A 23,705-nucleotide genomic window follows, 5' to 3' on the forward strand; every position below is an offset into this window, starting at 1 on the left:
TAAATATTAATTAACACATACACTCAGCAAATAGTTTACAAACTGAGAGTTTTAGTAGCAATAGCTAACTAATTCAAAAGATAACGTAATAGTTGATCATGCTTCAGTTATTAATAGCAATAAAATGTTTGAAACAATTTTTCAATTTACAAGATAAAACAAATAAATTTTTTATTACAAATTAATTAGAATATATATAAAACAAATTATTTTTTATAGTGACCAATACAGCTCTGTTTTCTGATACATATCTTAGAAAACGTTTTAAATCTTCTGTTTGTGTTGTAATTTATGATAACAATAAACATGTAACAATGAGATCATGTTAAAACAGAATGACTACTGACTACATACTACCGTGGAACAATTAAACTTGGTCAAGAATTTTATTTATTTATTTATTAATAGTAGAAAGTAAATCCAGACTGGCAAATTCTTTTTAAATGTAATCCCTTCTTAGCTTACATTAAGGCTATACAGTTAAACCTATTATAATGTATGTATTAACTTTTTTTTTAAATTGTTATTAAAAATCATTACTGAAAATTGTTACAAAACTTCATTACAAATAATTGTTGCTAAAATCTACAAAAATTCATCAACTGTTGTCCATAAAGTCATTTATAAAATGTAGTCAGGTTAAACAGTGAGAATTCATTTTAATGCTAGTGTCAGACTGTCAACTGTCACAACAGAGTTGGCCAACTCGACGACTGCAATGTAATTCCCCCATCTCCTGACTTAGACTGGTGCATTCAGATTAATAACTAATGGGTTATATGACGAGAATTGAGTTGTAAGAACACTCAGACTAGTAACAGGACAGTCGTACGAGTCGTGAGAGCAGAAAGTTGGCCAACTTTGTGCTGGCAGTTGGTAGTCTGATTCTAGCGTAACACACACTGTTAACTGTGAGTAACTGATGCATTTCAAGAGAACTATAGCTATAAGAATCATTGAGCACACCAAGCAGTGAAGCAAAGCCATAACATCCTGTAGTAGAAGCAGACGTGACAGTGCAACCATGACTATATTATGTGCATAAACATCACATGATTTCTGCAACCATGACTCGATGTGTATAAGCATCACAGGAGTATCCAAGTTCCCACTGTACAACTTTAATTGGTTATCAGGCTACCTACCCAAGGATCCTAACAGTATAAAGTAACCTGTATTAAGCAGCCACCTGTTTAAGAAGGCTAGATTACAATTCTCCCAAATAATATGACATGTATTTAACGTGTCATCTCAAAGTTACATAATGGCAGCTTCCTGCTAAAATTATTTCACTTTCAGTGGTGGATCTAAGATGGGGGGGGGGGGGGGGGGGGGGCGGGCTAAATCTTAATTTTTGTTTGACATTGGAGAATATGAGGAATCTCTTCGGGAATGTTTGTGGCTTTCAGTCACATGTAATTGGGGTCCCTTCTAAATGGATTTCTGGATCCGCCACCGGTAAATATATACCTTTAATTATACTTGTATACCAATCTTTAATAGATTATTGATGGAAATGCATGCTTTTGCTTGAGGCGAACACTCTGTGATGTTATATATTCCAGGCAGATGTTGCCGACAGGAATCTAATTATTCTGAATAGGACTAACATGAATACAGGGAATAGGCACAGAACAATTTCAATATTCCCGAGTTATTTATGCAAAGATTATGCATGGTATCAATTAATTTGTACTTACTTGGCATAAATAAATGCAAAAATAGCACAATTTGGGACTTGTAACTGTGATATAACACCCCAAAGCAACTATATAAGAGGATGTCCAGTTAACTTTGTAAAAGTTTTTATAGTGGCCTAAAAAAAACAATAATAATAATATATTGTACTCTGCTTTGTTGTTCAAGGGTTGCATCATGTGATGTCTGCTTCTTGTTAGTAAGCTAGTTACTTAAACCTATTGTTATCAGCAGTCAGTATATATAAAATAATCAATTACTATTCTTTTTACTTGATACAAGTTTTGTTTCTCTGTAAAGTCTAAAATAATCATTTTTAAAAACCAATTTTTGGAATTTATTTTTGGAAACAACAAATCCAGTTTAAGAATAGTATTATCCTTACAATATTTTAACGGTTATTAAGCAGACATACAGAATTAAAATTTTTTAAATCAGTTTGAGTTTTTCAATTAATAATCAACAAAAACACAGATATAAATTACTTCTAAAATATAACTGTATTAATACAATATCATTATTTTTTAAATGAAAAAGTATCTTGTATCTTACTTTAAAAAAAATAAAATTCTCTGACAAAATGACAAATAACAATTACTGCTGATAACACACTAGGCTTATAGTCACTATAAAGACAAAAGACTCCAGAGAATATGAAAAGCAGAAAAAGCACTTACGACTGGCCCCATCTTCATCCGACTTGTTCAGCTTAGACAGAGCCAGGCCAGAGAAGGGGAGACTACTCTGAGTGTTGGAGCGTACCATGTTCTGCGACATGCTGGTGCTGAAGACACCATTGGTGTTGTAGGTCATGGGGTAAGTGAAGCGAGAAGAGTGCGAGCTATTGCTCGGAGTTGGAGAGGAAGGCTGTGGTGGTGGTGGGTGGTTGTGGTGGCTATGGTTGTGTTGGTGCTGTGAGGCGGAGGCGGTGGTAGAGGGGCTGGCCAGCTGCGAGAAAGAGTTTGTGCGGGGGAGCTCCTCCGAGTCCGAGTAATGCTTGCTGCTTGAGTGGAGGCAGTCAGACTGGGTGGACTTAATGCTACAGGACCGGGTGAGCCCCTGCGTGCTGCCAGCAGCAATCAGAGTGTCCCTCGTCTGGGCGAGGATCCGGGCGCTGGCCCCGCTGAGGGCCCGGGCCTGCTGGATCTGGGCCTGGATGCTGGAGGAGACAGCCGTCAGCGACTCCTCGGTGTCGGAAACCGCTGGAGCATGTCCGTGACCGTTACCAGACTTAAGCCAAGAGCCGTTAGCGATGCCAGAGTTTCTAGGACTACAGTACTCCACAACCGCATAGTTACCTCCTCCGGCTCCGGCTTGCAAAGCGGCGGCTGCCTGCTGGGCTGCCTGCAGCTGCTGTAGGTTCACGTAGTGGCTCGTCTGTTTGTCCGCTTTCCCGTACGTTGCATGCGGGTTCGATATGATCGTGCTGGGACAGAGGTTACCACCATCGCCTTGTGAGGCTGCCCGCGTCAGACTGCCCTTGCTATCGAATAGTCGCCTCCTGCCGAGGGTGTTCGACTGGAAATCCTGATTGGGTGGGGGTGGGCCCACCCCCGTGGACTTGCTCGACGTCAGGCTGCCGTTTCTCTGTCGTCTCTCCAGCGTGGAGTTGTTGTACGCTTCCGGTCCCATGTCGGTCGGAAGGTCTTTGTGTCCCATGCCGATCTTTGACCCGCCGCCACTGCCGGGCCGCGGAATATTACTGTGTCCCGCACCATCACCGGAAGAAACCTTAATGGGACTGTGCACGGTGTCCACGCCATGCTTGGCCAGCCTGCTCCCGACGGTCGACGATCCCTTCGAACTGGAGCTCTTGTTGCTGCCGATCGACGACGTACTCACGTTGCTCAGCGGCCGGCGGTATCCGAATCCGCCGGCGCTGAGACTGCCGCCCGAATTGGTCACTCCCCTCGCATTCTGCATCCGCTTCATGCTCGTCTCCAGCAGGTGGGAGTTGTCGGTGTTCGTCTCGCAGTCGCGCTTCGTCACGGGGCTGGTCGACGAGGTTCCCCTCTCACTCTCCGCGTACGAGCTATTGTCTGACCGATAGCCCAGCTCGGGGTGGCTGGCGTTCGAGTGCTTCCTCAGAGAACCGTAGCCTGCCGGCTGCTGAGCTCCACCTCTCCACTGCGAGTGATCGACACCTCCGCTGTTGTTGTAAGGATACGCATAGTCACTGGGGTCGCTACTCAGCAGCTTGCTGTTCTGTGGGATGGAGTACTTCCTCCAGCCAGCATGGCCAGAATCGCTGTTGTAGTCCGTGCCGAGGAACGCGCTCGTGCCCAGGTTGGGAACCCTCTTGCCCGGGATCTGACTGCCGCCGTTGTGGAAGTCATGGGTGAGCTCCCTGGGGACCCGCTTGAGGCTGTTGTAAGGATTCCCGTCGGAGAGCGCGCCCTGTGACGATCCCGTCAGATTCTCGTCCGTGCTGATCTCGTTTATTGTGTCACTGATGTCGCCACTACTGATAGAGCTGCTGTCATCAAAACTGAAAAATACAACAAAACGTGGAAGATGTTAATATAAAAGTATAAAGTATAAAAGTTAAATATACATTGTAGATAAAAATGGTTTATTTAACGACGCAGTCAACACATTTTATTTACAGTTATATGGCTACATTGTAAATAAAGAAATAAAGTATAAATGTTAAATATTAATAAAGTATAATTGTTCATATAAATAAAGTTAAATATTAATAAATCTAAAATACATATCGATGTAAGATGTCTTAAATACTGATGATTTATCTGAAAAAGAATACTGCATTTGAAAATAAATAGATCTTATGGGTGTATACTACCAAATCAAATCCCATAAACGACAATAGTAACATATGTGGCTAAAACTCCTACCTGCAACGTATCAATCGACATAAACGCCATGGATATAAATACTACCACCCCTCACCCTTAAAGTGAATCACAAAAAAGTGGGTGTCAAGCTGCTCATTTCTGAGATAACGGGTAGCGTCTATAACTACCCTAGTTCCGCACAAAATCTGAGTACTTTTTTTTACAGGTACCCCATACATGTTCCAAGCACAAGGCTACTTGACACAGTGGTACTAGATGAAATAAAATTGCATACATTTTTAGCCCAGATGAAACTTATTTTTTTTACAACCAACACACTCACATTTATAACCAATCACAGGACTTGTGGTATTCACTTCTCTATCAAAAGTTGGGTGCACCTCGAACTTTGAACCAGCTGGAAGTTATTTGGTTTAGTACTACCTATACTGATAACATACATTTTTCAAAAAATGTCCAGCTATGTGTCTTTATGACAACCAGGATCTGGTGTATTCTGACATAAAGTGACAGCCTCACTGAAACTGTTGTTTCTACAGTGCAACCTAATATAATGTACACCTCATAAGGCATATATATTGTATACAGTTTTGTACAAATGCAATATGTCATATTAAACAACAAAATGTTTTACAATAAAACTCCTGAAGATATTTACTGTCAGTTGGGTGTGTGTACTCAGGTATATATGTAGAGACAACAAAGATAGTCAGAGTACCGTATATCTTCGCCTATAAGTCAAAAAATTTTCACCCAAAAATTATTTTATAACTTGGAGGGGTCGACTTAAAAGAGGGTAAAAAAATTTCACCCAAAAATATTACCATTTTGGGGATTATTTTACAAGTTTTATTGTTGAAGTATGCCCTGTATTTATTCTCAAATATGTTAATTTGAAACATTTATTTTTTTATAACCTATTTTTTTTTTGGCATTAGAATGGTTTTGGTTATTTGAAAAGGCGTGCGATCTCACTCACATGCCAAGACAACAGTCCACTTAGTTAAAATAACAGTCATCACTAATAGCAAAAATGTAAACAATACTAACTACCTGTTGCCTGAGTTTATTTTGAAATCTGGTCACTGGCATTAATGGTTGTTCAAACAATGTTTTGTCGGTGATTAACTTCATGAATATTACTGAGCTTTCCCTTAAAATAGACTGATCTCTGCAGTTCACTAGAGCAATAGGGACACATATCATTTGGTACAAAAACCAGTGTACTTTCCAGAGTTATCCTCCTTACATGTATTAATATGGCGGCAAAACATGTGATTAACTGATGATACATGTACTTTCAGTTTTATCGTAGTGATCTGTTGTCAGTGTTTATAAATAAAGTTGTTGTCTTTGCACAAAACCATGCTGTACAGTGCCATACAGTAACAGTCAAACAGCTTTCACTCTCTACTAAGGGAATATTTCGTTTTGATGCTATGTTACTGTTATAATCATACTATGTAGTTTGATTGGAATATTGCAATGTACAAAACGATAAATGAAGTTTGTAAAATAATTTTCTTTTGTTCAGATATTGTACATTATTGTTCTCATGTGCTGAAAATAAGAATTACTTCAATATTTATAAGTTGTTTTTCACGGGTCAATAAAAAAATATGTTTTCAGGGCTTGAAATTAGGGACTCGACTTATAGCCGAGATCAACTTACAGGTGAAGATATATGGTACCTCTACTCCTTTAACCTTCTGACTACTGCAGGCGAGATATCTCGCCCGACGTCACATCAGTCGATAGTCAGAGTACCTCTACCCCTTTAAAGTATTCCATTAAAATACATGTACTTGACTGACCCCTAGATAAGGAGACTTGAACAGGTACATCAAAGAAATATCAGTAATAAAAAAATGCACTGTCTGAGGAAGGAAACACCAACATGACTGTACCTGTATGAAGTAATGACTTAATGTCCTGGACATTAGTGTTGGGAGGAAATCCTGTATGCAGGGTGTGGCCATCTTCAAGTTACCAGGTGTGGGAATTTCAAATCCATCGGCCATGCTGATTTTCACAATGAACCATCAAAACCATTGGGAGCCACCCATATGCCTGACTATATTTTATTTGTAGCCTACTGTAGTTGGAGCTTTTAATATTTGTGATATCTGGAATTATCATCCAGCTTTCACACATTTATTTTTGATTAATTACTAAAAAAAACTATTTTTAAATGACATAATTACCCGAACATCTATTTTATTGCATTATTTTCTAATCCAGATCAATACAATATGTATATTGGATGTATTCCTACAATCAGTAATCCAGCATTTTATTTAGCTAGTAACACTGGGTAATACAGCTTTAACAATAAAATAAATTATCAACTTACTCCAAGGCAGCTAGGATAATCAAATCTGAAAAAAATTGGTTCTGAATCTAGTATAAACCTAAAATGGTCTTCATGAGAGCAAACTAAGTGATTATTAAAAGAAAAAATTTGATCTGGAGATCTAAAGGTATGTTTAACAAGCTTATTGTTATGTATAACTAAGAACAGAAGGCACAATAGTGACAACAAATTTAATTATGTCTTTGGTGAAGTTTTTCTTTAAATTTATTTTATATTTTGCATAAAACTACAAATTTGTCTAAAATATAACTTAGCACCCTATAAATATGTCAAAATTACAATAAAAATCAAGTTCTTTACAAATTTGAGTTTTCAGGATTTCATACATGAAAAATTAACTATGTTAATGGAAACTAAAGACATTAACCCACTATTGACATGTTATTTTTAATATAAAAATAAATTGCTATTAAAATCTCAATTCAGGTTGCCTATATATAGCACCATATTTAAGAGCAGTTGTATATGGTAAGTCAAATACCATGTAAAAAGAAATTATTGAAATATTTACAGTATGAATTATAGGCCAAAACCAACTTTTCCTCAGTGCTAACTTTGATTCAAACTCCATTCAGAGCCATGTACAGTGATTAGTGTCAAGGTCAAGGTCATTGTGAACTTGCGTGGTCCAGTGACGGCTAATTAATCAACCAGTATCATTTAATTTAAAAAAATCACAAAATCATAATATGTTTTATTATGCACTGAATATGTGCTATAGGGTGTATACTACCAAATCAAATCCCATAGACGACAATAGTAACATATGTGGCTAAAACTCCTACCTGCAACGTATCAATCGACATAAACGCCATGGATATAAATATTACCACCCCTCACCCTTAAAGTGAATCACAAAAAAGTGGGTGTCAAGCTGCTCATTTCTGAGATAACGGGTAGCGTCTATGACTACCCTAGTTCCACACAAAATTTGAGTACTTTTTTTTTTACAGGTACCCCATACATGTTCCAAGCACAAGGCTACTTGACACAGTGGTACTAGACGAAATAAAATTGCATACATTTTTAGCCCAGATGAAACTGATTTTTTTTACAACCAACACACTCACATTTATAACCAATCACAGGACTTGTGGTGTTCACTTCTCTATCAAAAGTTGGGTGCACCTCGAACTTTGAACCAGCCGGAAGTTATTTGGTTTAGTACTACCTATAAGTACGTGATTGAATTGAAATTTTTTTAAAAATCTTTAAAAACAAAGTAAAAAATCTGTAATAAAAATCTCAAAGAAAGATACATGTTTGTTGATGTTATTAATTAAATTCAGTAACAAATAACTTTAAAATATCTAAGTTGGACAGCAGTTTTTTTCAACGGTCTAATGATTAAATATATATTATGAAAGATAAAACCACACAATTCATAAAATAAAAGAATACATTTGAAGGATTGACGGTTTTATTTTAAAATTATGAATATATGACATATGTAGTTAAATATTTTGTAAAGAAACAAAACACTAGAATTTAAATCACATCCTTGATTGATGTCAGTTTTCAATATTAAAAAGGAACACAGCAAACACACTATAAAGAATGAACCAACTGATAGCATTTCACAAAAACCTGTTAAGACTGAGTCCACGCATTTCTCTACTTCACTTTGAAACTTGTAATGCTATTTTGTGCATACTGTTTCCATTAAGGAATTGCAATAAAATGTTATCATATTTTATTAAGATTTTCCAAACATTAGCTTTTAAATCTAAAACATTCTTAAGAAACCCAAAACTGGCTAAAGATTTTCAAAGCTATCTAAGTGCTACAATATCATAAAACTATCGTACAAAACACGCCATAGCTTACAATGGTTTTACAATATTGTAGAGCTAATATAACATCGAAAATAAATAAGGGCCCTGGTTCTAAAGGAACTTTGTTTTTAAAAATCTACATGAATCAACAGGTATGAGAAACAGTTTGCCTACCAACTCATGACAGCTGTACCGGAAACAAATATCCCTGAAAAATCTAAATCTTACACCGTCATCACAGATTCCTCATCACCAAGAGGCAACAAAACAATTGCAATAAAATAGCACGGAAGTGTTAGCCATTTAGCACAGTGTTTAGCTCAAGGTTAACTATCACAGACCTGTGGTCCAGACTAGCAGTTCCTCATAAAACTTGTGTTGGAGTCTCTTTATAACTTTATCTCAACCAGATGAACAACTTCGACAAGATAACCTACATATAAGCCCATAAATTTATACATTCCATAAGCAACATGACAGGTAAATGATGGAAGTATATACATTTATAAACAACAAAAAACCAAACAACCTCAATAATAATAATAAATCAGTTTTACAGCAAAAAGCGCACACAAACAGAGAGAGAGAGAGAGAGAAGAGAGAGAGAGAGAGAGAGAGAGAGAGAGAGAGAGACAGAGACAGAGAGAGTGTGTGAGAGAGAGTGTAACAGAGTGTGAGAGAGAGTGTGAGAGAGAGAGTGTGAGAGAGTGTAAGAGAGAGTGTGAGAGAGAGACAGACAGACAGACAGAGATAGAGAGACAGAGATAGAGAGAGAGAGAAAAACAAAAAATCAGTGTATCCAGTTAGATATTTTTATTTAAATATTTATCAAATTTGTTTCTCTAATATAAAAATAGACAGAAAAAAAAAATCAGTTTATCTAGTTAGGTATTTTTAATTAAATATTTATCAAATGTGTTTCTCTAACCGAAAAATCAGCATAAATTTTAACTTGAGATTTCCTAATGACATTTAAGACCAATAATATTTATAAAACTTTACTCTCAACTTGTGGCTCCAACTTGAACTTGAGACTAATATTAATATCTTTCTATCTCAATCAAATGAGATGTCAAGGTCTGTGTTTAAATGGATACTATTTTTAATGAAATCCTAGCAAAAATAGTACACAAGCCACCAAGTGTTAACAGCTGAAGTCTACATTTGAATCTTGAGTCGGGATTCTATCAATACATTAGTTACAGAATATGAAATACACTCAGCACATGTATTTTTAAGATGGATTTAGGTCACAAATGAACTACCGTATATCTTCGCCTGTAAGTCGATCTCGGCTATAAGTCGAGTCCCTAATTTCAAGCCCTGAAAACGTATTTTTTTATTGACCCGTTTATAAGTCGACCCATGAAAAACTACTTATAAATATTAAAATATTTCTTATTTTCAGCACATGAGAACAATAATATTTGAACAAAAGAAAATTATTTTACAAACTTCGGTTTTCACGTTTTGTACATCGCAATATAATCAGACTATTCCAATCAAACTATCATTATTACATAGCATCAAAACGAAATATTCCCTTAGTAGAGAGAGTGAAAGCTGTTTGACTGTTACTGTATAGTATTGTACAGATGGTTTTGTGCACAGACAACAACTTTATTTATAAACACTGACAAACAGATCACTACGATAAAACTGAAAGTATCACGTTTTGCCGCCATATTAATACATGTAAGGAGGATAACTCTGGAAAGTACACTGGTTTTTGTACCAAATGATGTGTGTCCCTATTGCTCTAGATAGTGAACTGCAGAGATCAGTCTATTTTAAGGGAAAGCTCAGTAATATTCATGAAGTTAATCACCGCCAAAACATTGTTTGAACAAACCATTAATGCCAGTGACCAGATTTCAAAATAAACTCAGGCAACAGGTAGTTAGTATTGTTTACATTTTTACTATTAGTGATGACTGTTAATTTAACTAAGTGGACTGTTGTCTTGGCATGTGAGTGAGATCGTACGCCTTTTCGCATAACCAAAACCGTTCTAATGCCAAAAAAAATAGGTTATAAAAAATAAATGTGTCAAATTAACATATTTGAGTATAAATACATGGCATACTTCAACAATAAAACTTGTAAAATAATCCCCAAAACAGTAATATTTTTTGGTGAATTTTTTTTACCCTCTTATAAGTCGACCCCCCAAGTTATAAAATAATTTTTGGGTGAAAAAAATTCGACTTATAGGCGAAGATATACAGTAATGTAATTTGTCCTGTTGCAATTCAGAATAAAGAAAGAAGAAAGAAATGTTTTATTTAACGACACACTCAACACATTTTATTTACGGTTATATGGCGTCAGACATATGGTTTTGAGAGGAAACCCGCTGTCGCCACTTCATGGGCTCTTTCCAATTAGCAGCAAGGGATCTTTTATTTGTGCTTCCCACAGGCAGGATAGCACAAACCATGGCCTTTGTTGAACCAGTTATGGATCACTGGTCGGTGCAAGTGGTTTACACTTACCCACTGAGCTTTACGGAACACTCACTCAGGGTTTGGAGTCGGTATCTGGATTAAAAATCCCATGCCTCGACTGGGATCTGAACCGAGTACCTACCAGCCTGTTGACCGATGGCCAATTCAGAATAAAATCCATTACATGACATCTGTTTGTTGATATTGCAACTTTTTAAAATGTTATTTTGTGCACTCTGTTCCCATGTGGAATGTTTAAATGCAATACATTTTATCTTATCTTATCTTATCTTTAATTTTACTGACCAGGGCCTGGTTGTTCAAAGCATAGTTAAATTAATTATATAATTTTGATTATTTTTGCACCAATACCAAACAATATTTAGATTTGATTATTATGTATGGATACCTTAGATTGTCCTAAAACAAATTTTTAACAGTATGTTTTCAATTATTATTTGTATTAATTCAATTCTTGATTTTGAACATTCCTGTTAACAACTGGTTAACCTAACAAACGTTTGAACAATTGGCCCCAGAGGGTTAAGCTAACAAACACTTAAACAACTTTGACCCAGATTTTAAGATAAACTGTTAGATCAATTTTTTTTTAAAAAGAAAAAAAAAAAACCTGAAAAAAATATGATGCTAAGATTCTTGTGAAAAGAAATATGATGCAAATATTCTTGTGAAAACATTGCTTCCAATTTGTGTATTCATTTTTTTTTTTTTGCACAGCATGCAAACCATGTACGTTGATGCCACTCAAACCAATATTGTATTCCTTCCATACCCTCACAGTTTGAGTGGCAGTCTTACTGAAGAAGTTGCAAGATAAACAAGTGGAATTAGTTTATTTATTTTTCCAACCAAGTGATGCTCCTAGCAAAATTAAACACAACTGAACAAGTTATTTGGCAGCTGCTCAAGTCACAAGGATTCTATCAATACATTAGTTACAGAATATGAAATACACTCAGCACATGTATTTTTAAGATGGATTTAGGTCACAAATGAACTAATGTAATTTGTCCTGTTGCAATTCAGAATAAAGAAAGAAGAAAGAAATGTTTTATTTAACGACACACTCAACACATTTTATTTACGGTTATATGGCGTCAGACATATGGTTTTGAGAGGAAACCCGCTGTCGCCACTTCATGGGCTCTTTCCAATTAGCAGCAAGGGATCTTTTATTTGTGCTTCCCACAGGCAGGATAGCACAAACCATGGCCTTTGTTGAACCAGTTATGGATCACTGGTCGGTGCAAGTGGTTTACACTTACCCACTGAGCTTTACGGAACACTCACTCAGGGTTTGGAGTCGGTATCTGGATTAAAAATCCCATGCCTCGACTGGGATCTGAACCGAGTACCTACCAGCCTGTTGACAATTAAACACAACTGAACAAGTTATTTGGCAGCTGCTCAAGTCACAAGGTGCAGAACGACCCCCAATCGGGAACTGGCAATAAACAAAAAAATTATTGGGGAAATATACCCATCACACTGAGCAAAATTACTGGGGGAAATATACCCATCAGACTGAGCAACAAATGGCTTTTGGAAAGTTTCTTTTGTTTAACAATACCACTAGAGCACATTGTCTATTGGATGTAAAAAATGTTGGTCTTAGAGAGAAACCTGCTACATTTATTTTCATTAGTAGTAAGGGATCTTTTATATGCACCATTCCAGACAGGATAGCACATACCATAGCCTTTGATATACCAGTTGTGGTGCACTGACTGAATGAAAAATAGACTTTATAAATACAATAAAGTTGATCTTATCTTATCTTATCTTATCTTATCTTATCTTATCTTAAGAAAGACTAAATTTGACTGTATTTCACTATTACTAATTAACCGTGCAATATATACAAAAGATTTTAAAATGTGAACTTCTCTAAATTTAATATTAATATTAGTATCAGTTCAGTCTTGTCCCAAGGCAATCATTAAATAAAAATTGGAAACCATACTTATTAAAATTATATACTTTACCTAATGATAAAAATGTATTTTCTGTAAAATTAATTCCCACACACTCTTCAAGGAGTTGCTAAAAATCAACACCGATTGTGATCTTGAAATGTACCCCAACCGTGAAACTGAACTTTCATCACAATAACTACAGACTGAAAAGCTGAAAATTTAAATCAATAAATAACCCGTGAATCTGATAGAAGACATAAATATTTGATCTTGAAAACTCAAGTTTCTGAAGGCCTCACAGAGAGAAGCTGTATGTTAGATCAGTGATGTGTTTATGACTCACACACAAAACAAATGTATCGATTCACCGTCGTTTTGTCAAACTAATCAACTGTCATATATATCTGTCTCCGATAATAATGGATATGCCACGATTGAATCAACATACTAACATTAATACCACAATCTGATCCAGTTTGAACAAATGAATGAAAGCAAAACGAAAGTGGATTAATGAATGAATGAATGAATATTTAACAACATACCAAACACAAACATAAGCATTGGCCAATAGAGTGACAAACTGATACAGTTAACTGCATGCATGCCAGGGGCATTGCGTAGTCTGAACCTGGGGTGTGGGGTGTGTGAGGTTCGAACATGAAGGTAGCAGACCCCTCCGGCCATGGAATCGCGAACTGGCTAGGTCAGTACCTGAATCCATGGTTGGCGTGCCTGAACCGTAAGGATGTGGGCACGTTAAAATAGTTCCCTTCCCTTCCTTTGTCTACATTTTCCTCGACACCTATATAAATCCCCTGCGCATCCTGTAACCTCACCATGGTGCAGGGGTGTAACATTCTCTTTGAGAATGGCCAATACAGCACAAATTGAAATTTAGAGTAAAAGTCAGTACCTATCTGTGATATTTGTATTTGTATTTTTGCACAGTTCTTTACACTGTTTTTATTTGAGTCTTGATTTTTTATGTTGATGTTGATCATCACCTTATTTGTTTGCATTATCATGGTTTGGCACCCAATAGCCGATGTATTTTTCGTGCTGGGGTGTCGTTAAATATTCATTCATTCATTCCTATGTAAATAACCTAATATTACACTGTACATTTTTTTTTAACCATAGCTGGGGAGGGAGGGGTGATGGGGATGATATGTGTGTGTGTGTGTGTGTGTGTGTGTGTGTGTGTGTGTGTGTGTGTGTGTGCGTGCGTGTGTGTGTTCATTTCTTCTGTACACGTATCTGTGTATCTTACAGTATATACACTTTCCCTGACTGGAATGGGGGAAAAAAAGAAGACCATGGTCAACAATAGAGGATTGATCCCACATCCTACTGAACATAAACAAACATTCAACCACTGAGCTAAATTAAAATCCAGCCTAAAATTCTCATTTAATTATAAATGTGTCATAATTTTTGTTACAAATCAATAATTAGTGCCATCTTTAATGATAATATCAAACCAAAATGCAATCAAACATGTTCTGCAGGACTGGAAAAATTCAACCACTGAGCTAAATCAAAATCCAGCCTAAAATTCTCATTTAATTATAAATGTCATAATTTTTTTTTTACATCAATAATTAGTGCCATCTTTAATAATAATATCAAATCAAAATGCAATTTCTGCAGAACTGGAACAAAAAGAAGAAAGAAAGACATGAAAATATTTCTTTTTCCTGACTCAAAAACCCCACAGCATACCACGAAATGAGTGCTACTTAAAAGCCAATCTGTCACTATTATCTTGCAGGCACGGTGGCTCTGATTTGGTATTAATCTGTAAGTTACACATTTGAAATTCATCTGTGAATAAGACATCTCGTGAGCTGTCAACGTGATTGGTGGAAATCAATAAGCCATCTGATTGCGACTGGTCATCATCAGGAAAACACTAGGAATCAGCAGCTGTACCCTACTGTACGTCAGTCCAGATTGTCAGCGCATTCATACACTTATTAAAAATACCGTCAACATGTCAAAATATGATGAATTATTCACACATTCAGTCAAAACTTTCGAGATTCCATCAGAACACTGTTTCCTGTCCTGGACGAAGTAGCCAGTGTAAGTCGACACCGGCACCCATGACAGGCATGCACTACAACAGCTTGCTCTGAAAGTGCATGTTAAACCCTATGACCTGACCTGATCAGAATACCCTCACGATAAAGACAGAAGAACAGTCAGCTGTACTATTTTAAACCCGAAATGTATCTTTCAGTAGTGTTAAAAGATGATCTTGTTTAACGACACTACTAAACACATTGATATATTAATCATCGGCTATTGGATGTCAAACATTTGGTAATTTTTGTCATATAGTCTTAGAGAGTAAACCCACTACCTTGTTTCATTAGTAACAAGGTATCTTTCATGTGCACCATCACACAGGCAGGATAGCACATACCACGACCTTTAATATACCAGTCGTGGTGCACTGACTAGAACAAGAAATAGCCCAAAAGGACCTACTTACAAGAATTGATCCAAGACAAACCATGCATTAAGCGAGCGCCTTACCACTGGACTATGTCGTACCCACTGTGCATCAAGCGAGTGCTTTACCGCTGGACTACTCCCCACCCACTGTGCATCAAGCGAGCGCTTTACCGCTGGGCTACTCCCCGCCCACTGTGCATCAAGCGAGCGCTTTACCGCTGGGCTACTCCCCGCCCACTGTGCATCAAGCGAGCGCTTTACCGCTGGGCTACTCCCCGCCCACTGTGCTTCAAGCGAGCGCTTTACCGCTGGGCTACTCCCCGCCCACTGTGCATCAAGCGAGCGCTTTACCACTGGGCTACTCCCCGCCCACTGTGCATCAAGCGAGTGCATTACCGCTGGGCTAGCGAGTCCCACCCACTGTGCATCAAGCGAGCGCTTTTTACCGCTGGGCTACTCCCCGCCCACTGTGCATCAAGCGAGCGCTTTACCGCTGGTGCTACTCCCCGTCCCCCACTGTGCATCAAGCGAGCGCTTTACCGCTGGGCTACTCCCCGCCCCACTGTGCATCAAGCGAGCGCTTTACCGCTGGGCTACTCCCCGCCCACTGTGCATCAAGCGAGCGCTTTACCACTGGGCTACTCCCCGCCCACTGTGCATCAAGCGAGCGCTTTACCACTGGGCTACTCCCCGCCCACTGTGCATCAAGCGAGCGCTTTACCACTGGACTATGTCCTGCCCACTGTGCATCAAGCGAGCGCTTTACCACTGGACTATGTCCTGCCCACTGTGCATCAAGCGAGCGCTTTACCACTGGGCTACTCCCCGACCACTGTGCATCAAGCGAGCACTTTACCGCTGGACCATGTCCCAGCCAACTGTGCATCAAGCGAGCGCTTTACCACTGGGCTACTCCCCGCCCACTGTGCATCAAGCGAGCGCTTTACCACTGGGCTACTCCCCGCCCACTGTGCATCAAGCGAGCGCTTTATCACTGGACTACTCCCCGACCACTGTGCATCAAGCGAGCACTTTACCACTGGACCATGTCCCAGCCAACTGTGCATCAAGCGAGCGCTTTACCACTGGGCTACTCCCCGACCACTGTGCATCAAGCGAGCACTTTACCACTGGACCATGTCCCAGCCAACTGTGCATCAAGCAAGCACTTTATCACTGGACCATGTCCCAGCCACTGTGCATCAAGGAGTGCATTACCATTGGGCTACTCCCCGACCACTGTGCATCAAGGAGTGCATTACCACTGGGCTACTCCCCGCCCACTGTGCATCAAGCGAGCACTTTACCACTGGGCTACTCCCCGACCACTGTGCATCAAGCGAGCGCTTTACCACTGGGCTACTCCCTGCCCACTGTGCATCAAGCGAGAGCTTTACCACTGGACTATGTCCTGCCCACTGTGCATCAAGCGAGCGCTTTACCACTGGGCTACTCCCCGACCACTGTGCATCAAGCGAGCACTTTACCGCTGGACCATGTCCCAGCCAACTGTGCATCAAGCGAGCGCTTTACCACTGGGCTACTCCCTGCCCACTGTGCATCAAGCGAGCGCTTTACCACTGGGCTACTCCCCGCCCACTGTGCATCAAGCGAGCGCTTTACCACTGGACTACTCCCCGACCACTGTGCATCAAGCGAGCGCTTTACCACTGGACCATGTCCCAGCCAACTGTGCATCAAGCGAGCGCTTTACCACTGGGCTACTCCCCGACCACTGTGCATCAAGCGAGCACTTTACCACTGGACCATGTCCCAGCCAACTGTGCATCAAGCAAGCGCTTTACCACTCGACCATGTCCCAGCCACTGTGCATCAAGGAGCGCTTTACCGCTGGGCTACTCCCCGCCCACTGTGCATCAAGCGAGCGCTTTACCACTGGGCTACTCCCCGCCCACTGTGCATCAAGCGAGCGCTTTACCACTGGGCTACTCCCCGCCCACTGTGCATCAAGCGAGCGCTTTACCACTGGGCTACTCCCCGCCCACTGTGCATCAAGCGAGAGCTTTACCACTGGACTATGTCCTGCCCACTGTGCATCAAGCGAGCGCTTTACCACTGGGCTACTCCCCGACCACTGTGCATCAAGCGAGCACTTTACCGCTGGACCATGTCCCAGCCAACTGTGCATCAAGCGAGCGCTTTACCACTGGGCTACTCCCCGCCCACTGTGCATCAAGCGAGCGCTTTACCACTGGGCTACTCCCCGCCCACTGTGCATCAAGCGAGCGCTTTATCACTGGACTACTCCCCGACCACTGTGCATCAAGCGAGCACTTTACCACTGGACCATGTCCCAGCCAACTGTGCATCAAGCGAGCGCTTTACCACTGGGCTACTCCCCGACCACTGTGCATCAAGCGAGCACTTTACCACTGGACCATGTCCCAGCCAACTGTGCATCAAGCAAGCGCACCATGTCCCAGCCACTGTGCATCAAGGAGCTTTACCGCTGGGCTACTCCCCGCCCACTGTGAGCGAGCGCTTACCTACTCCCCGGCTACTGTGCATCAAGCGAGCGCTTTACCACTGTGCATCAAGCGAGCGCTTTACCACTGGGCTACTTACCACTGGGCTACTGGACTATGTCCCGCCCACTGTGCATCAAGCGAGCGCTTTTGGGCTACTCCCCGACCACTGTGCATCAAGCTACTACCGCTGGACCCCCGCCCACTGTGCATCAAGCGAGCGCTTTACCACTGGACTACTCCCGAGCGCTTTACCACTGTGCATCAAGCGAGCGCTTTACCACTGGACCATGTCCCAGCCAACTGTGCATCAAGCGAGCGCTTTACCACTGGGCTACTCCCCGACCACTGTGCATCAAGCGAGCACTTTACCACTGGACCATGTCCCAGCCAACTGTGCATCAAGCAAGCGCTTTACCACTGGACCATGTCCCAGCCACTGTGCATCAAGGAGCGCTTTACCGCTGGGCTACTCCCCGCCCACTGTGCATCAAGCGAGCGCTTTACCACTGGGCTACTCCCCGCCCACTGTGCATCAAGCGAGCGCTTTACCACTGGGCTACTCCCCGCCCACTGTGCATCAAGCGAGCGCTTTACCACTGGGCTACTCCCCGCCCACTGTGCATCAAGCGAGAGCTTTACCACTGGACTATGTCCTGCCCACTGTGCATCAAGCGAGCGCTTTACCACTGGGCTACTCCCCGACCACTGTGCATCAAGCGAGCACTTTACCGCTGGACCATGTCCCAGCCAACTGTGCATCAAGCGAGCGCTTTACCACTGGGCTACTCCCCGCCCACTGTGCATCAAGCGAGCGCTTTACCACTGGGCTACTCCCCGCCCACTGTGCATCAAGCGAGCGCTTTACCACTGGGCTACTCCCCGACCACTGTGCATCAAGCGAGCACTTTACCACTGGACCATGTCCCAGCCAACTGTGCATCAAGCGAGCGCTTTACCACTGGGCTACTCCCCGCCCACTGTGCATCAAGCGAGAGCACACTTACCACTGTGACCATGTCCCAGCCCACTGTGCATCAAGCAAGCACTTTATCACTGGACCATGTCCCAGCCACTGTGCATCAAGGAGTGCATTACCACTGGGCTACTCCCCGACCACTGTGCATCAAGCGAGTGCATTACCACTGGGCCACGTCCCACCCACTGTGCATCAAGCGAGTGCATTACCACTGGGCCACGTCCCACCCACTGTGCATCAAGCGAGTGCATTACCACTGGGCTACGTCAGGCCCCTTTCAGCAATGATCCTCGGCAGTAGGTATTTGACGAACACAGTAAGTGGTTACAGGTGCCACTTAACAATGGCAGAAGTGACAGCTAAACACTATGAAGTGGTCCAACTAGGTCTACAGTAAAACCTGATGGGGAAACAGCAGGCGTGTGGTAAGGACAGCTACAACAGACAAATACCTGTCATAGTTGGAAAGACAAGGACTGGATGGTGGAGGTGGACGGCAAAAGAAGTTGAAAGAAAGAAGCTGTCAGATCAGGAAAAAATTATATTGAATTCAAAGGAGAGAAAGAAACGGGGTAGTTAGATACTAACTAAAATTTGTTTCTTTAATATCAGTATTGCAGATGAAGAAGAAAAAGTTTGTTTAATGACACCACTAGAGCACATTGATTTATTTGTCAGCTATTGGATGGCAAACATCTCCTCGCTACATTTTTCCTTTAGTAGCAAGGGATCTTTTACATGAACTTTTCCACAGACAGGACAGCACATACCATGGCCTTTGATATACCAGCTGTGGTGCAGGAAAAAGGCAAATTAGAAAATGAGTCCACTGATGTGATTGGATCCTACGATGTCAGTAACTCCACCAACTAAGCTAGATTCCACCCCCAGATAAAGAAGAATAAATTATGCGATCTTCTGACCAATATAAAGGTTGCTTTCTGTGAATTCCTATGTCTATATGCCATGCAGATGCTCACAATGCATTGAGCACTATCCTCCAAGGACAAGGTGGTACAGCCAGCCAGGAAACAATCAGTCTTAACCACAGAGCTGCCATGATTAGCATGCCCCTTACATGAAAACACATCTATCCACGGGAACACCACGAGACAGAAGTCTGTAACAAGGCCTTTACATGTCCCTACTGATCCATAAGAACTGTTTTTCAGCTGGAGTCGGTACTGGGATGTGAACTCGGCAAATAACAGCCATAAAATTTGTTGGTCTAATTAGCACTGTGTCCCTAAGGCCAGTTGGCAGCAAAGCAAGAAACTTACCAGTACTAAAAGTTAAGTTTGTTTTGTTTAATAACACCATTAGAGCACATTGATAAATTAATCATCGGCTACTGGATATCAAACTTTTGGTAATTATGACACATATAGTCTTCAAAGGAAACCTGCTACATTGTTTTTTCCATCAGCAGCAAGGGATCTTTTAAGTTTTTTTCCCCAGACAAGACAGCACATACCATTTGTAAGTAACTGAATGGGAAGGAAGAAAATGTTTTATTTAATGATGCACTCAACACATTTTATTTTCTGTTATATTGCGTCAGACATATGGTTAAGGACCATACATATATTTAGAGAGGAAACCTGCTGTCACCACTTCATGGGCTACTCTTTTTCAATTAGCAGCAAGGGATCTTTTATATGCACCATCCCACAGACAAGATAGTACATATCACGGCCTTTGTTACACCAGTTGTGGAGCACTGGCTGGAACGAGAAATAGCCCAATGGGGCCACTGACGAAGATCGATTCTAAACCGACTGTGCATCAAGCGAGCGCTTTACCACTGGGCTACATCCCTCCCCCGGAACTGGTTGGCATGAGTGAAAATCCCATCAGAGAATGGGTCGGTCCACAGACGGGGTTCGATTCTATAACATAGGGCACATGAGGTGAGCACTCCTCTACCAACTGAGCTAGATGCTTCCCCTACCAGTACCAAGTATGACATCTCTAAGATAAGTGAAATAACTGCAATATGTTGTACATTTTCAATAGACCGTATAATTGCTTCAATGCTGTTTTAATTCCAATGCTACATGTAGACTTGTAAATAATGAATAACATACATCATGAATAACATACATCACACACATAGGTTCAGCATATTTAACATATGGAAAGTTTTAAATCCTGTATATTAATACCAAGCCATGGCAATAAACAGAATAACAAATGAGTCGTTACGTACATCATTTCACTTGGGACATAAAACTCCATTATATAACTGGTAAACTCATTTATTATTCTCTATTAAACCTCCCCTGCGCGTGCTGTAACCTCACCGTGGTGCAGGGGTGTAACATTCTCTTTGAGAATGGCCAATACAGCACAAATTAAAATTTGAGTAAAAGTCAGTATCTGTCTGTGATATTTGTATTTTTGCACAGTTCTTTACACTGTTTTTATTTAAATCTTGAATTTTTATATTGATGTTGATCATCACCTTATTTGTTTGCATTACCATAGTTTGACACCCAATAGCCGATGTATTTTTCGTGCTGGGGTGTCGTTAAACGTTCTTTCATTCATTCATTCTATTAAACCTGTACAAGCCACATTCTAATCCTGTGTGAATCCTGTGCTTATGGAGCCTCACCAATCGCTGGCATAGGAAATGGGGGGCAGCGGCGGCAAGGGGGCATGTGCCCCCACTTTTCAGATATTTTGCTTTATATTTGCTTTATAATAGTGTAAAAGTGTGTAAATATAAAAGTGTGCCCCCCCCCCCCACCCCACCCCTTCTCATTTTTGCACCTTCCTACGCTACTGCCAATTTGATGGTAGGACTTCCCACTGCAGCAGAGATACAAACACTTATACTATGCTCACTATGCAGCCTCCAGCAACCTGCTAATTCAGATGCAGGTCTGTACTTCATCAACTTCAGCCTTCAGGTTTAGTTTGGCATTCTGAATTTTTCACAATATATTTTTCTAAAACAACATTAATTGTGAGAAATGGCTAACATGCTGTTTTGTCTTGAAGGTGAAAACTGGTATAACTGATTTATATACTAACAAATACTAACTGGATTTTAAAGTTATCATTTTAAGGCGATAATAGTAGATAACTTTCATTTTGGAAAAACCCAAGAGAGTGAAAACAAAAATCACTTTACTCAAAATGTTGTGGAATGGTAAATCACAGTCATTAAAATAATTAGCACTCTCCCACTTAGCTAAATTTTACTCCTTAATTACAGTCAAAATGTTATAATTTGTTTAATTGGCTGGAATGTTACCTTTCCTCAGTTTTCAGCCCTATAAAAACACTATCTTACCTTAAATATAATTAGCATTATATGGATAAATACATTCGGAATGACTTTTGGCTGAATTATTTCAAAGTTCATTTGCCATTGGAAGATCTAATAAATTTGTAAAAAATAATAATTATAATAATAAAAAAAAGAAATTCTATATGTACAATTTTTTATACTACAAAACATTACAATGTTGAGAAATGCAATGGTTATAAAGATATTCATATAATAAGGGAAACAAATGTAAGTAAATTGTAATTTCAATAATGTAAAAATATTTTATTTGCCAAAAACCCTTTAAAATGGGGAGCGAGACGTAGCCCAGTGGTAAAGCACTCGCTTGATGTGCGGTCGGTTTGGTCAGTGAGCCCATTGGGCTATTTCTCGCCAGTGCACCACGACTGGTACAACAAAGGCCATGGTATGTGCTATCCTGTCTATGGGATGGTGCATATAAAAGATCCCTTGCTGCTAACTGAAAAGAGTATGTCATGAAGTGGCGACAGCGGGTTTCCTCTCAATATCTGTGTGGTCCGTAACCATATGTCCGACGCCAATGTGATGAGTGCATCGTTAAATAAAACATTTCCTTCCTTTCCTTTAAAACAACTACAAACTCAGGATAGTCCCTTTAACACACATTCTGGATATGTCATTAGCCGTGTGCGTACAACCTGTAACATGGCTGACATACATTTGTATTTGACAGAATAAATACTACTAAAAACAACACCGGGTTTACTTGAAACAATGCTATTTCTAGTTCAACAATGGCTTTAACATCTGCATGTTGAAAAATACTGATGGATTTGCCAAACAAGACAGTATTTTACAACCTCTTGTTTCATCGAGAGCGAAAAAAAGAAATGAAAGAAACACAAAGAAGAAAGATTTAATTACCCTCAGCACATTTTATGTTACGGGGCGGGACGTAGCCCTGTGGTAAAGCATTCGCTTGATGTGCGGTCGGTCTAGGATCAATCCCCATTGATGGACCTATTGGGCTATTTCTCGTTCCAGCCAGTGCTCCACAACTGATTAACAAAGGCTGTGGTATATACTATCCTGTCTGTGGGATGGTGCATATAAAAGATCCCTTGCTGCTAATCGAAAAGAGTAGCCCATGAAGTGGCGACAGCAGGTTTCCTCTCTCAATATCTGTGTGGTCCTTAACCATATGTCCAATGCCATATAACCGTAAATAAAATGTGTTGAGTGCATCATTAAATAAAACATTTCCTTTCCTCCAGTTTTACTTGATGAACAAATTCAAAGAGGTATTTGGAAAAGTAAGGAAAAACCTGATTTGTTTTGCAACACCTCAGTATGTTTTATACTACAACTATTTGGAGTCCAACTTGTGATTATTTTGATACTACAAATGGAACAAGAGAAAATTAATTAATTAATGATTGATCCCCATCAGTGAGCCCATTAGGCTATTTCT

General features: G+C 40.3%; 1 protein-coding gene across 5 annotated transcripts in view; it reads right to left on the minus strand.

The window, feature by feature from the left end:
• The window catches only part of LOC121370783 (neuron navigator 2-like), a 212,107-nt gene that overhangs the window by 94,073 nt on the left and 94,329 nt on the right, over positions 1–23,705 (minus strand). For 4 of the 5 annotated variants that reach the window (XM_041496246.1, XM_041496245.1, XM_041496247.1 and 1 more), the window contains one exon: positions 2,376–4,186. In XM_041496246.1, the coding sequence (XP_041352180.1) occupies positions 2,376–4,186 (1,811 nt within the window). The remainder of the gene's footprint in view (positions 1–2,375; positions 4,187–23,705) is intronic. The other variant, XM_041496248.1, reaches the window with a different exon arrangement.

This window comes from Gigantopelta aegis, chromosome 4, assembly GCF_016097555.1.
Source record: "Gigantopelta aegis isolate Gae_Host chromosome 4, Gae_host_genome, whole genome shotgun sequence".
Classification (NCBI taxonomy): Eukaryota; Metazoa; Mollusca; class Gastropoda; order Neomphalida; family Peltospiridae; genus Gigantopelta; species Gigantopelta aegis.